The sequence below is a fragment of the Sinocyclocheilus grahami genome, unplaced genomic scaffold (assembly GCF_001515645.1).
Source record: "Sinocyclocheilus grahami isolate Dianchi unplaced genomic scaffold, SAMN03320097.WGS_v1.1 scaffold38.1, whole genome shotgun sequence".
Taxonomy (NCBI): Eukaryota; Metazoa; Chordata; class Actinopteri; order Cypriniformes; family Cyprinidae; genus Sinocyclocheilus; species Sinocyclocheilus grahami.
The window spans coordinates 188,602-203,457 of record NW_015505217.1 but is presented as its reverse complement, the minus strand read 5'-3'; the positions used below and the strand labels follow the sequence as shown (position 1 = coordinate 203,457).

Here is a 14,856-nt window from a genome sequence, read left to right as displayed (position 1 = left end):
GTACTTGCGGTGTTCGGCCAATCACAATGCACTGGGTCAGCTGGCCAATCAGAGCAGACTGCGCTTGTCAGAAGGAGGGACTTTGTAGAAAGCGAAGCATTTGAGAGAGGCGGGGCATAGAGGACCTACAATAATGTACAGTATTTGAAAAAGAATGTGTTTTTTGAACATTAAAGCATGTCAACATATTCTGTTACACCAAATACACAAAATAATGATCTTTAAAAAAGCATCATATGACCCCTTTAAGACATCTGACAACAATGGAAAGCCAATTAGAATGCAAATATCACTTCAAAATGTGAATCACTTTTTTTCCCCATGTGTGATCTTTATTAAACGTCCACTTTAATGTCTTTGCATTTGCTTTTACGAGTCATTTTTATGAACACGCACTCTCACTATCAAACCAAAATAGAACATAAAAAAGATACAACAACAGAAGAATAAATTAACCTCTCAATTCACTGTCATTTCTTTAGAAAAACTAAAAAAGTAATTTCCATCTCAGAACACACAACAAATAAAGGACATCTAACAAAGAGATCTGCCAGTATGGAAAGCCAGAATGGCGTTGGGAGCCAGAATGTGTTCCAAAGCAATCGGACAGACGTTTGGCACTCCACACTCGGAGCTCCTGATAGGAAGCTACTCCGGAACTTGATTAGCTTGAGAAGCCGGCTGATGGCCTGACTGATGTAAATGGACGTGAGCGCACTACAGAGAGATAATCAGGCGTGGAGTTGGAAGTCGGAGAAGTGAGAATATTTTTCTGTAATTTAAGATTTTCCCAGGGGAGACAGACAGACATGCTGGGAGAGGTGAGACACGAGACGACACGTTGATGGACAGACAGAATTCTCATGTTGAAAATTGTCAGATTCGAGCAGACCGAGGTGACAGACAAAAGCCAGAAGGGACGACTGAGATGGCTCTGCTACACATTACAGATGGGTTTCCTACAGCGAGATAAGGCCTAAACGTGTTTTTGTGTGGGAAATTGGCTAAATCTGAGTGTAGGAACCCGTCGCTACCCGCACTACAATCGGATACGAGTCCGGTTTACCTGAAAATACTGCGAGTATGTCGATGACTAAACTGATCTAGGTCTTGAAATTAAATACCTGCTCAAACCTACATATAATATGACAAAGTATAAATGCACATTCTGCGGCGTGTTACTATGCCAGACACGATCAAAATGGTACAAATAACAAAAATGTGTTGAGGATAATCCACAGCTAGCTTATTAAGAAGCAGCTTTATTTATTAACACGGTGGATAAAGATTGTAAACGTCAGCTCTCGTCGCGTGATTTGAGCCAGACCAATGAAAGATCTATCCGAAGACCCGACCGCTGCTGGATCACAGATGTCGTCTTCTGTCAGCGAAGAGTCGGGAGCCATTCTAAAAAGAAAGAGATCTGTAAATGGCGTGTCTGTTACAACACTGACAGCCTTCGCAGGCCAAGCTGGATGATTGACATTCATAGAAAAATAAAACATGCGGCCGCCGAGCGTAGGCAGAACCGTCCACAGCAGAGATAAAGAAATAAAAGAACTGCGTGAGCTCAAACGACAATGACACGGATTCAAGCGTAGCTTCCAAGGCCTTAGGAATAACAAATAAAATGGAGAAACAAAGCGTCACATATTGCACTGAGTCCCACAATTTTGTATAGATCCAGTTGTGTATGTAGCTTTTGAGTTAATTACATACAGTACGAACTCCAGGGATGGATGAATGAATTAATGAGAAAATTAATGCGAAACTGTCAGCAGTTCCAGTCAAAGACAAAAGGGAAAACAATAGAGCTCAAAAAACAACGGTCGGCACTGCTGGAATAAAAAGATGTTCACCAATTAGTTCTCTGCCTGATCAAATCTCTCTGAAAAGTAAAAACGCACACGGACATTCTTATCTCAGCACCCGGGCCGGCTACCAAATCTGACTTCGGCTGGAACGTTCTCATCCTTGAGTCTTTATTTCCCATTCGTGTTGATTCAGATACATTAAGTCTGGATAAACAATCTCCATAAGAGTCCTCTGCTCATCCAGCTGTGGTTCTCTGCTGTAGCACAGGTTCCAAGGGTCCACACGGAGAGCCCGGTTCTGGTGCAACATCGTTCTAGCACAGCTTGAGCTTGTAGGCGGAGATCTCCATTGGCTCCAGATTGATGGAGGAGTCGTTGGAGAGCGGAGGCTGAGAGTGCATCAGAGACAGAGACATGGGCTGCAGGAGCTGAAGATCTAGCCCACGGAACAGCCCGGAAATGGAGAGCTGGGAAGACAGATCAGAGACTGATTCAGAATGACTAAAAATAGACTTTATCAGACCTGCATGCATCCACACAGTTTAGACCTGTTCAAATGAAGTGAAACATGACTACAACGCAAAAGTATCAAATACTCACTTAGAAATAGTATGGTAATATTTTCAAATCAATGTGAACAAAACATTTAGATACCTAAACTAATTGTATATACTCATATATTGTATACAAATATATATGTGTGTGTGTGTGTGTGTGTGTGTGTGTGTGTGTGTGAGAGAGAGAGAGAGAGAGATAAACAGCTAAAATTACTAAGTGGAAAAAATTAACTAAAATGAAAAAAACAAATTAAACTTAAATAGTAATATATAAAAATAACTAAAAATGACAAAATAAAATTACTAAAAATGAAACTAATTACAATGAAAACTGAAAATATAAAACTAAAAGCAAATTCAAAATATTAATAAAAACGATAACAGTATATAAATAATGCTAAAACACTGACATTTTAACACTAGAATTTTATAAATAATCATATATATATATACACACATACATACACACATTATTCATTTATAAAATATTTCTATTGTTAATAATAGTGTTAAATTATGTCAGTGATGTTTTAGTATTATTTCTATACTATTATCGCTTTTATGGATATTTTGAATTTGCTTTATATATATATATATATATATATATATATATACACACACACACACACACATATACATTTATTTTTATTTTTTATGGCTTTGGCCAAAAAATGTGTAAATTCTGGTGTTTTGTTTTTATTCAAAGGTACTTAAGACTGATTTTCCTCACGATCCTCTTGTTGCAATGTTGGGACGGGCCCCTTTTCTGGAGTCCTATAATTCTGATCAAATCCAGACAGTTCAATACAGAATGACAATAGCAAAGAAGACAATTTTGTTCATGTGGAACAAAGAATTTGTAACTAAATTTGAGACGTGGCTTAGAGAGTTCAGCAATGTGTTACATATGGAAAAGATGAGATGTGAGATTTGGAAGTTGTTCTTTGAATATGTGCAAGGTGACCATTGATAACTGTATTTAACTATCTGGACACATACTTTAAATTTTATAAAGTGTAGCAATGTGTCACAATTCTGGTTTTCCATAATTGGGTAACCATTGGTATTGGTATATTTTATTAAGGATTTATTTATTTATATATTTTTCACATATTTTTTTGTATGTGTATATATACACACATGTATGGATGTTGTACGTTTATGGGTGTATATACGTATATACTTCTGCATGTGTGTGTGTGTGTGCATATGTATGTGTTTATGCATTGCATCATTATTATTGGCCCTTTTGTTGACTTGCAGGCATGAGGTGGGGGATTGTTCCATAAAATGTGAAAAGCTTTAAATAAAATATTTTTAAAAAAGACAAAGGCACATAAAATGACTAAAAATGAAATTAATTAAAATGAAAACTGAAAATAAAAGCAAATTCAAAATATTCATAAAAACGAGAATAGTAAATATAAATAACACTAAAACAACAATGACATTTTAACACTAGAAATATTTTATAAATGAATAAGTAACACACAACACACACACACATAAATTAAAAAGTAAATGAATAATGTTTATGATATGTTCACCCCCCCCCCCAAACACATTTGTCACTTTTTAAGTCTTATTAGTGAAAGTAGTTTATTTTGGGGTGGGGGGTTTTCAAGTCAAGACACTGACCTGGCCTTGTGTGGTGGTACAGTTGAAACCAGGGTTCTGGTCCTCCAGACCACAATCCAGGGCCAGTCGATGGAGGAGCAGAGCCGTGTAGGGAGATGGAGAGTGAGCGTCCTGCTGAGAAAATGAAATGATACCAAATAAATGCCAGTGAAAATAAATCCCCCTCTAAACACCCAGACCACAAAATCTCAAACACTTGAAATGTGAAAGTTTTTTTCCCAATTACGAACTCTAAGTCCTCATCAGTTTCACAGCAGGCGAAATCGACACTGACACACATTTTTCTCCCACGGCTCTCATTTACCAGGCTTTGGATGCTCCTGAGGTTCAGCAGGTGGAAGTCGCAGGGCAGGGTGCCAGCCAATGGAGCGAAGGTACGCACGGACGGCACGCCGTGTTTCCAGGGCAACACGGGCAGTGCCAGCACCTCATGGTTCAGGATGGTGGAGGTCATGTGACTGAGCAGCGACGGGAAGCTGACTGGTCTGCTGTCCACCGGCTGGAAGATACAGACATGTATCAGGTAACCTTTTAGGGTCACGATATGAGATGAGCTCAGTACAGATTCTGCCTCTACATACTACTGATCTACAGCCCGTTATCATATAAAAGGTTTGGGGGCACGGCAGCACAGGTAGAGATAGCGGACAGGAAACCACCTTTGGCCTCTTAATCCAGGTGGAAACCTGTCGCTTGTTGCTATGGTAACAAGCTGAACTAGGGCTCCACAAAACTGCTACGGCGCTACTCTCCACCACTGCAATAATGTTACCTCTTCCTGGCCGTCTCCTAAAACACCAGAAATTATTTTGTTTATCATGTTGGTGAATCTGGCATAGGAGCCAGCAGGCTGCATGCACGAGGAGAGAAAGACAGGATGATAAGTGATAGATAGACAGACAAGAACAAAAAACAAAAAGAGGTTATGATATGTATAAGGGGGGGGGCATGATGAACTGGAATGGAAAGAAACACAAGGGGGCACTTTGTTAATGCCTATATATATATATATGTCCTATATATATATACACATAATTATTGCTTTATATATTTTTATTAAGAAATAATTTAATTATTAATATATACTTAATAATACATTTGTAATGCATAATATATAGTGTTCAATATAGGACACTGTATTATTTATAATCTTTCAGGAGATAGCATGATTAAAATAATATATATATATATATTATTTAAATCAGTCTGAGCCTGTGAGTAAAAACTCTGAAGCCCATTATCTATTATTACACACTTGCCAGCTTTTAGACTGGCTGCCGTCTCCTAAAACACCAGAAATGATTTTGTTTATCATGTTGGTGAATCTGGCATAGGAGCCAGCAGGCTGCATGCACGAGGAGAGAAAGACAGGATGATAAGTGATAGATAGACAGACAAGAACAAAAAACAAAAAGAGGTTATGATATGTATAAGGGGGGGCATGATGAACTGGAATGGAAAGAAACACAAGGGGGCACTTTGTTAATGCCTATATATATATATGTCCTATATATATATATACATAATTATTGCTTTATATATTTTTATTAAGAAATAATTTAATTATTAATATATACTTAATAATACATTTGTAATGCATAATATATAGTGTTCAATATAGGACACTGTATTATTTATAATCTTTCAGGAGATAGCATGATTAAAATAATATATATATATATATTATTTAAATCAGTCTGAGCCTGTGAGTAAAAACTCTGAAGCCCATTATCTATTATTACACACTTGCCAGCTTTTAGACTGGCTGGACTCCGAATGATACTGTCCCTAGAGCCTTCACAAAGCTCTGGTGAGTAACAATAGAGAGCCCCCTACAGGACACTGGGTGAAATGAGCATTTACATACCGCTGGCTCTGCTACAGGACACCTATATTTTGGTACATAACAAGATCTCTCATGTGAAGCTGAAATTGCAGGCTCCAATCAGATTAATCAACTGCTATGATTCTCGCCAGTCAGGGCGCGCAGGGTTTTATCAGTCAGCCAGGAAATAAAACCGCATTAAAAACGTAGCAGGCTGCACTTCGGAGAAAAATCTAGTCATGGTTTGTCTCATCTAATACGTAAAATATTTTGAATTTAGCTTGAGGCGTCCAGTAGCATGTAAACTACAGGTATGTTCTTCTTTAAGTGTATAGTTTTATTATTATTGTTATTATTATTATTATTATTATTATTACGGGGGGGGAGAATAAATAATTGAATTTGATTTCATTTGTATAACACAGGTAGTAATTGCCTTACTGAAAGCAATCTGACATGTAAAGCAACCGAAGAAGGTAGTTCTTGGACAGAAAAAGAGTGCACTATTCTAAAGTCTGAAGAACAACTATTCTTGGTTTTTGTCATTAATTCTTCAAATAAATTAATTTTGAGTAGCATGTAAACTATGTTCTGCTTTAAGTGTACAGTTTTATTATTATTATTATTATTACAGGAAACTTTTTAATAAGATGTAGCCCACTCACAAGATTATTTTTACTATAAAATAATTATTTTATCTTAATTTAATTTTTAATTTTGTTCATTTTTTTTAATTTAATTTAATTTGTGTGATAGTCAGGTAGTAATTGTCTGACATGTAAAGCAACCTAGGTCAGAACAAGTGTGTACTAATCTAAAGTCTGAAGAACAACTAGTCTTAGTTTGCCATTTAATTCTTAAAATAAATGTAGTTTAAAATAGCATGTAAACTATGTTCAAATTTTTTTTTTTTTGTATAATTTTTTTTTTATTATAATTACAGAAAACAAAAACAAGACGTGCCCTGGCTCCCAAAATTATATTTTTCTTTAAATAAAAATAAAATAAATCTTAGTTTATTTTAATATTTAATGTATGTGATTGTGTGATTTATTCCTGTCCAAGTAAGTTTTTAGTCAGAATAAGCATTTACAAACCAAAAGTAAACGTTTTTTTTTTTTTATCTAATTCTTTCTAATTCTTGAATCTAATTCTTACAATATATTTAGTTTTGTTTGAGGCACTCAGTAGCAAGTAAACTCTGCTTAAGGTTAGAGCTGTGTTAATTTATAGATTTGTTATAACAACATTTTTCAATTGAATTTTAATTTGCATGATTGGTTGATTTACATGTTTGCCTAAGTAGTCAGAATAAGCATGTACTAAGTTTGACTTTGCTTTGGTTCATTTGTATCCTCGTCCAGTCAGAACTCACCTTTCCACTGCTGCTCCTCCTCTCCAGCAGAAGACGGAAGCGATTGGCCGTTCGTTTGTTGTCCTTAAGGCCCTGCCCCAGACCCCTGTTATCGTCTTGCATCAGTCTGCGGTCCAGGATCACCTCCAGCTGACCTGCAGAGAATGGAAAGAGCGTACGAGGGAAGGATGAAGAGGGACAGGCCGGTAATAGCATAGAGCGAGGCAAAGCATTAGACAGTGCACTCACTTCATCTTCATTATTGGATACATTGCATCAAATCAATACAGAACCAGAGCACAGTGTGCCACTGTTAGTGTTTTCCTCCTCCCTACCGTCTCAGTCCCTGATTCATGTTTCATCCTGCTAAGAAACTCACTGATATAGACCTTAAAAGTAGCAGTATTTTGGTATCAAGTCGATACTGAAATGAAAACAGCATAGCGAGGAGAGTTTTTCTCTGTATTGTCAGCTCAATTAGGTACACAGGTGAAAAAAGTTTGATTCCTACTATGGTAATAGCTCAGCTCATGAATATTAATTAAGACATGCTTGTGTTTCTTAGTAACCTTCCTGAAGCATCTAGTCATGTAACAGAATATTAATAAGCCAATTAGTCAATGTTGTTAAAGTTTATGTAAATAATAATAAAGTAGTGTGTTTAATGGCATTTTAGTTTTGCAACAAAATTTGTATTTAAAAATATATAAACAAAAATACATTTGTATAACAAATACTAACCGATAACCAATATGGTACAATTATATTGTGCAAGAAGTTTCACTGATTTAATGGCAATTTAGTTAAAAAAATAATGAATAAGTAAATAATAATACATTACATTTATATAAAATATATAAATAAATCATGTAACCAAATTAATGTTAATAAGCCAAATAAAAAGTTATTTTTTTAAGATTATGTAAATAACATCCAATTAAAAGTACTGCGTTTAATTGCATTTTAGTTTTTAAAATACAAATAAAATTGCATAAAAATTCAATTGAATTTTAATTAATAAAATGTCTAATACTGGATGTTATTTACATAGACTTGTTTGTTTTTTTGCTACATGAATTATATTTTAAATTGCCATTAAATCAGTGAAACTTACATAGATACAATATAATTGTACCATATACATATAATATAATTGTCATTTATATTGTATGTCAGTATTAAGAGTTTTTTTTTATTATTAAATTACATTTGTATTTTAATTTATTAAAAATACAAATTTTATTGCAAAAGCTAAAACACCATTAAAACGCACTACTTTACTATTATTTACATAAACTTTAGTATTATGTACATAAACCTTAGCCAATATGGTACAATTATACTCTGCAAGAAGTTTCACAAATATAATGGCATTTTATTTTAAAAAGAATAATTATAAAAATACATTTAAAAAAAATATATTTTAAACATCGACCAAATTAATATTTATAAGCCAAATAAAAACTTAGGCTACATGCTGTTATTTTTAAGTTTATGTAAATAACATCCAATTAAAACCAGTGTGTTTAATTCCATTTTAGTTTTTGCACCAAAATTTGTATTAAAGGGGTCATATGATGTGATTTCAATTTTTCCTTTCTCTTTGGAGTGTTACAAGCTCTTGGTGCATAAAGAAGACCTGTAAAGTTGCAAAGACTAAAGTCTCAAAATCCAAAGAGATATTCTCCTTCGTCGAATCCGCCGGCCGTTCCTCACTCTAGCCCCCGGCCTCTGCTCACTGTAGGCCCCCGCCGCTCACTCTAGGCCACCTTGTGTTTCATTTTGAAAGCGGAACTACTTTGTTTGGCCTTCCAAAAATGGACACGACTAGAAATCAGTGGTTAAGTTGTATTTACAACACTGTTCCAGAACACTTCAACCCAAATATTCAGATGTGTGCAGCACATTTTATGGAGGACTGTTTCCTGATCCTGGGGGAGTAGACTACAATGCCGGCTGTTCTGACTCACAGACTGTAAGAAAAGACGAACTAAAAATAAATTTGTGAAAATAATCATGTCATCGACACTACTGCAATATCAGCGTTTGCAAAGCCTACTCACCGCTGGCCAGGCTGCTGACGCCCAGGGCCTGAGCCGTGTAGAGCGTGAGCCGGTATTGGCTGTCCTGAATATATGCCATGGCAGGCATCGGGTAGAAATTAGCCTGCAGTGGAAGTTTCTGGAAGTACCGGCGAGGCTGGATCTGATGAGCAGGGAAAACACAGAGCATTAGCTTGAGTCTAGGACTAACAGTGGTGAACTTTTACTCCATGTCTGTGGACATGTGTACTTCACCTGGAAGCCGTTGAGGTCTGTGTAGAAAGTATCTCCGCTCTGAATGTCGGTAACCAGCCGCATGGCCAGCTCCTTGTTATTCTGATCTCTGATGTCCAGCATGGTGGTGATGTCCAGAGAAAGACCGTCAACTCCTGAAGTGATATGTCAGGAATAACTGATCAGACAGGGCAAGATGTCCTCACACGATCGTGTTTATGGATGGAGGGAGTACCTGGAACATTATGAATGCGGACCGTCTGCTGGAAGTGTTGATAATGTGCCACAACCTCAGCAAAGAGAGGCCCTTCCACCACACGCACTACAGGGGCTTCTCTCTGCGAATACGGCTGAGAGCGAGCAGAAAGGAAGACATTAATTGTTTGGTAAATTGCTTTTCACCCCAGTCAAGACTAACAGACACTACCTTGGCATTTCCGTCCGGCAGGAAGAGATAGGCCCCGCTCTTGTCCTTGGAGGGTCGAGTTCCGTATGTGAGGAACTGAATCTGTACCCTCACCTCCTGGGGATCGTCTTTACGTCGAATGCTCTGATGGAGAAAAGAGCGTGAGAGAAAGAGAATTAATCATTGTAGCCTTATCTGCTGACTCAGACTCTAAAAGAGGACACAACAGCATATGTACTACAAAAATAGGACAGAGATATGTTTCATTTCTTTTGGCAACAATAAGAAAAAAACACTTGTCCAGATGACTGAACACAAAAATAGACTGCTGATGTCATAGCTTGGAAACTTCCTTTTTTATTACCACGAAATATTTGCTCAGTGGAGCTGATTTTCATGTTTTTTTTATGGTATATCAAAAAGTGTATATTTTTTAAATGTGATTGTTGGTACATTTGACCAGTTTTTACCATACTTTCAAAACAAAAATGAAAATAGGAAAAATATGTAATATGACAATAATTGAAGACAAAATGTGTTTTAGTGAGAAAAAACAAGATTTGTTTTTTTAAAAAGCCTTTTTTCAAATGGTACATCTGGAAAAATGGGGGTCGTCTTATAATCAGGGTCGTCTTATATTCGGGCCAATACGGTATTAAAACTCTGGCTGATACCTACAAGCTGATATTTATTATTATAATTCATGTTACGGCAGGTATTATAATTCAGTACTATTTTGCCTATAATTAAAAAATAAATTATTCATGTTATGGCCGATATTATAATTTTGTCTAAAATAAAATTTTATATATATATATATATTAGGGATGTGCGTGACGACTAATTTGACTGTTGTTTTAAACGAAAGTTTTGTATCCGACTAGTCGACTAGTCTAAAAGCAAGAAACCCCCCAAAAAGAAAAAAACCTCTGTGCGTGCGTGTAGCATATACAGTGGGTACGGAAAGTATTCAGACCCCCTTACATTTTTCACTCTTTGTTATATTGCAGCCATTTGCTAAAATCATTTAAGTTAATTTTTTTTCCTCATTAATGTACGCACAGCACCCCATATTGACAGAAAAACACAGAATCGTTGACATTTTTGCAGATTTATTAAAAAAGAAAAACTGAAATATCACATTTTTCCACCATAATTTGCAAATAAATTCTTTAAAAATCCTACAATGTGATTTTCTGGATTTTTTTTTCTCATTTTGTCTCTCATAGTTGAGGTATACCTATGATGAAAATTACAGGCCTCTCTCATCTTTTTAAGTGGGAGAACTTGCACAATTGGTGGCTGACTAAATACTTTTTTGCCCCACTGTATATACATATAAGATATAAGATATAAGTATATTCAGGCATCACAACGTTATAATATACAAAAATGGACATACATTGTGAGATTTCCTGGAGATTAGTTTTAACCATTATTAAATTTATTACATTTATGTTTTATTAAATTTAGTTGTTGTTGTTTTTTTAGTTACTTAATATGAGCTTTAGATGACAAAAAGTTCATTTATACAATATATAATGGCTTATATGCAATATAGAATAATGCCAAATAAATGTTAAAAAAAAATTGAATATTGGCCGATAACTGATATTAAAATTCTATACTATTTTACCATAAATAACAAAACGTACAAATACATAAAAAAAATTATAAACTAAATGCTACAAGTGAATTTAGGCATCACTATAATGTACAGTATACAAAAATTACATTTAACAATATTATTAAATTATTACTACTTTAAAGATTAAGTGAGCTTTGCATGACGGCAAAGGTAATCTAAATGAAAAAATAGAGGAAAAGAGCATGCATAAATAAATATCAGCTGAGATCTATAAATACAATATAGACTGACCATTAAAAATTCCTGATATTGGAAGATAACCTATATATTGCACATCTTTATTTTCTCTATCCATATAAAAACAAACGGGAATTCATTAAGAATGAATTGTGCCGTTGACTGAATCATTTGCATATGCTGTCTGTTTTGTCTTAGCAGTCGATTTACTTAAGGAATTATGCAAATCAGATAACGGTGTATGGTATAAACAAAAGAAAAACAAAGAGGGGAATTAACTCCACTTCCTGGGGCATTTTAGTCACTTTAGCGCCGGTTAATTTCTCACTTCACTTCCTAACAGACAAACTCATCTCACCTCCAGCAGGCCTGTGGTTCCAGAGAAGCCCAGAGTGAGAGACTGGCTCTGGATGTAGAACGGCTGGGCGTCTACCGTCTGCGATCGCACGGGCAGAGGGTCTAAACCCCGTATGCTCTGACCCTGTCCCGGAATCCTGAGCAGCGTATCAGAGCGCAGGGTCATGGGGGAATCAGCAGAGTCATACAGGTGGAAGACAGCCAATCCCAGAGCAGGGAGGCGTGCCATGAAAGAGGCCTGAACGAAAAGACAAGAAAGAGTGTAGGTTTTGAGACTAACTTTCTTTAAGATCCAGGAGCGAATGGACACAAATAGACACACCTGGTAGACCTCTCCACTCATCTCAATGGCAGACACCCACTGCGCGCTCAGCTGAACCGGTAAAGTCTGCCCGTCCTCAGTGAGAACCCTAACTCTCGCCGAATTCACCAGCACAGTCACTACACACAGACGCTCCTGCTCGACGGGGTTAAACAGCACCAGGTACCTGAGGAAGAGGAGGAAGATCGTATCTACACACTGAATAAAATGACAGCATTTGCAGTGTTCAAGATCTACGGATAATACATCTTACCTGGGAGAAGATTCCAGCTCGATAAGAGTACGCTGCGGGAGAGAGTCTTGTGTGGCGCGTCTGTCGTCCTGCAGTCACATGAACAGAGGTCAAAGGTCAGACTCCTAGCTGTCTTTTTCCCAAAAATCTTAGTTAATGTTGGTCACATTGGATTAAAACCTACTGACTTTGTTCACATGGTCAAAAATGGCCAGCCTACCAAAATCGCATATGCATTTCTCATTGTTCGCACGGGTATACTTGTAGCAATAGCCAACAATACATTGTATGGGTCAAAATCAACGATTTTTCTTTGATGCCAAAAATCATTAGGATATTAGGTAAAGATCATGTTCCATGAACATATTTTGTCAATTTCCTACCGCAAATATATAAAAACTTAATTTGATTAGTAATATGCATTGAACTTCATTTGGACAACTTTAAGGTTGATTTTCTCAATATTTAAATTTAATTTTTTTTCACCCTCAGATTCCAGATTTTCAAATAGTAGTATCTCAGCCAAATATTGTCCCATCCTAACAAACCATACATCAATGCTCATTTATTCAGCTTTCAGATGATATAATCTCCTATATGACTGGTTTTGTGCTCCAGGTTCACATATTATTATTATTATCAAATATTGGTTTCAACACAGGTTTTGTATTGAAACTGATTAATTATAGGCCTCATTTATCAAAGCTTATGCACCTGTTTTTGAATTAATATTGCCCAAATTATTGAGAAACAATAAAAGCTCAGATGAAAGAGGCGTGTGATTCATCAGAAATAAAAAACCTGTAGTAATTGAAATGAAGTTGACAGGATTTGGTGATTATATCACATAATGAGAGATTTACAAGCCATTTTTAAAGGGACAGTTCACCCAAAAATGAAAATTCTGTAAAAATTTTAAATTCTTTAAAAGGCTTGTCATTTTTGACTGGGAACGCCAAATAAGGTAAATGATTTTCAGCTCAGCACAAGGGTTAAACACGGTGTGAAAAACCAAGGCTGTTCCTCACCGTCTCTAAGAAAGGCTCCGTCTGGTAGAAGCGATAAATGTCTTTATTCTTTATTACCAGGAAGTGTGCAGCATTAATGATCACTCGTTTCAGACCGACCAGAGAACCTAATAGCCTGGGGAGGGGGGGAGAAACGAATCAAGAACCGCTTACAAATCGAAAGTCGTAAATCAAAACTCTAAAAATGGTCCATTAAAGATGATATTTCATTAATAACACCCTGAGAGACTTCCTTCGATCTTCAGACCAGTTAATGCTGATCAAATCTGCAAGCTTTCATTCAGAGACCTGTTTCCGTAGTCGATGACGACGGCCTCTTTGGCAGTGCCCGTGATGGCATCATGGTGCTGGAACAGCCCTATGTTGCGCCTGGCATCGGTGAGGAGGGAGTAATCTGAGACGGGATAACGTCCTTCCAGTCCCGCACGCCGCGCGTGAGCCACCGCCAAGCTGTAGAGAATCTCTGCCCCTCTACAGCAAACACAAAATCAAACCGTCTTAAATCACAACAGTTCATGACGCTGAACGAACAGTGAGGCTTGACAAAACGAATGATAATAGAATTAAAGACTAAGTAATGACAGTAATTAGGCAATGCCTCGTGCTTAATTCAGGAGAAAAACTTGTCACCCACGTGGAGAATAACTATTTTAATTATTCCCCAGTAATGCCACAAAGAACAGGCCTTTATTCAAAGCATAATTGAATCTCTGGCAAATAAAAACAGACACTTTCCAAAGTTGCTAAAATAATGGATTAAATTCAGATACCTCGACGGCAGTTTGTCAGTGCAAATTTAAATGTGTTGCCAATTAAAAATGAAAAGGCTTCCACAAAACCTTGTTAGCATGCTTCTGACTGAAACAGGGACGCGGAAATAGGGGTGCTGAGGGGGCTGCAGCACCCCCCGTTATCACATGGTTGCAAATGCAACGCCAAGTTTGTTCATTTCAATTTATTCAGTTTTAGCATTTAATAATTTATTTGTAATGATCTCTGAAATGTAAATTGTAAGTGGGCTATAATAAACCCATGTTTATCTTTATAAACATGATTCATTTTACTTGTGATGTTTTCTATATGGGATGATTAGCCTAATCCTCATGAACACGTGACGCTAGCGCGTGGTATCAGACATGAACTGTACAGAATGCGAACGAGATTAACTTTAATACAAGGAGATAATGGCGCAAAAGCGAATATCAGATCTTTTAAAATGCCC

The 14,856-nt window shown here is 36.5% G+C and overlaps 1 protein-coding gene across 1 annotated transcript in view; it reads right to left on the bottom strand.

Moving 5' to 3' along the window:
• Positions 1-234: 234 nt before the first annotated feature.
• The window catches only part of LOC107581805 (alpha-mannosidase 2x-like), a 38,334-nt gene continuing 23,712 nt past the window's right edge, over positions 235-14,856 (bottom strand). The window contains exons 12-24 of the mRNA XM_016267456.1: positions 13,923-14,105; positions 13,635-13,749; positions 12,628-12,695; positions 12,375-12,540; positions 12,054-12,290; positions 9,892-10,014; positions 9,700-9,814; positions 9,486-9,619; positions 9,252-9,393; positions 7,210-7,343; positions 4,314-4,508; positions 4,010-4,123; positions 235-2,281 (exon numbers count right to left, since the gene is read on the bottom strand). Coding sequence (XP_016122942.1) covers positions 2,129-2,281; positions 4,010-4,123; positions 4,314-4,508; positions 7,210-7,343; positions 9,252-9,393; positions 9,486-9,619; positions 9,700-9,814; positions 9,892-10,014; positions 12,054-12,290; positions 12,375-12,540; positions 12,628-12,695; positions 13,635-13,749; positions 13,923-14,105 — 1,879 coding nt within the window. The 3' untranslated portion in view covers positions 235-2,128. The remainder of the gene's footprint in view (positions 2,282-4,009; positions 4,124-4,313; positions 4,509-7,209; positions 7,344-9,251; positions 9,394-9,485; positions 9,620-9,699; positions 9,815-9,891; positions 10,015-12,053; positions 12,291-12,374; positions 12,541-12,627; positions 12,696-13,634; positions 13,750-13,922; positions 14,106-14,856) is intronic.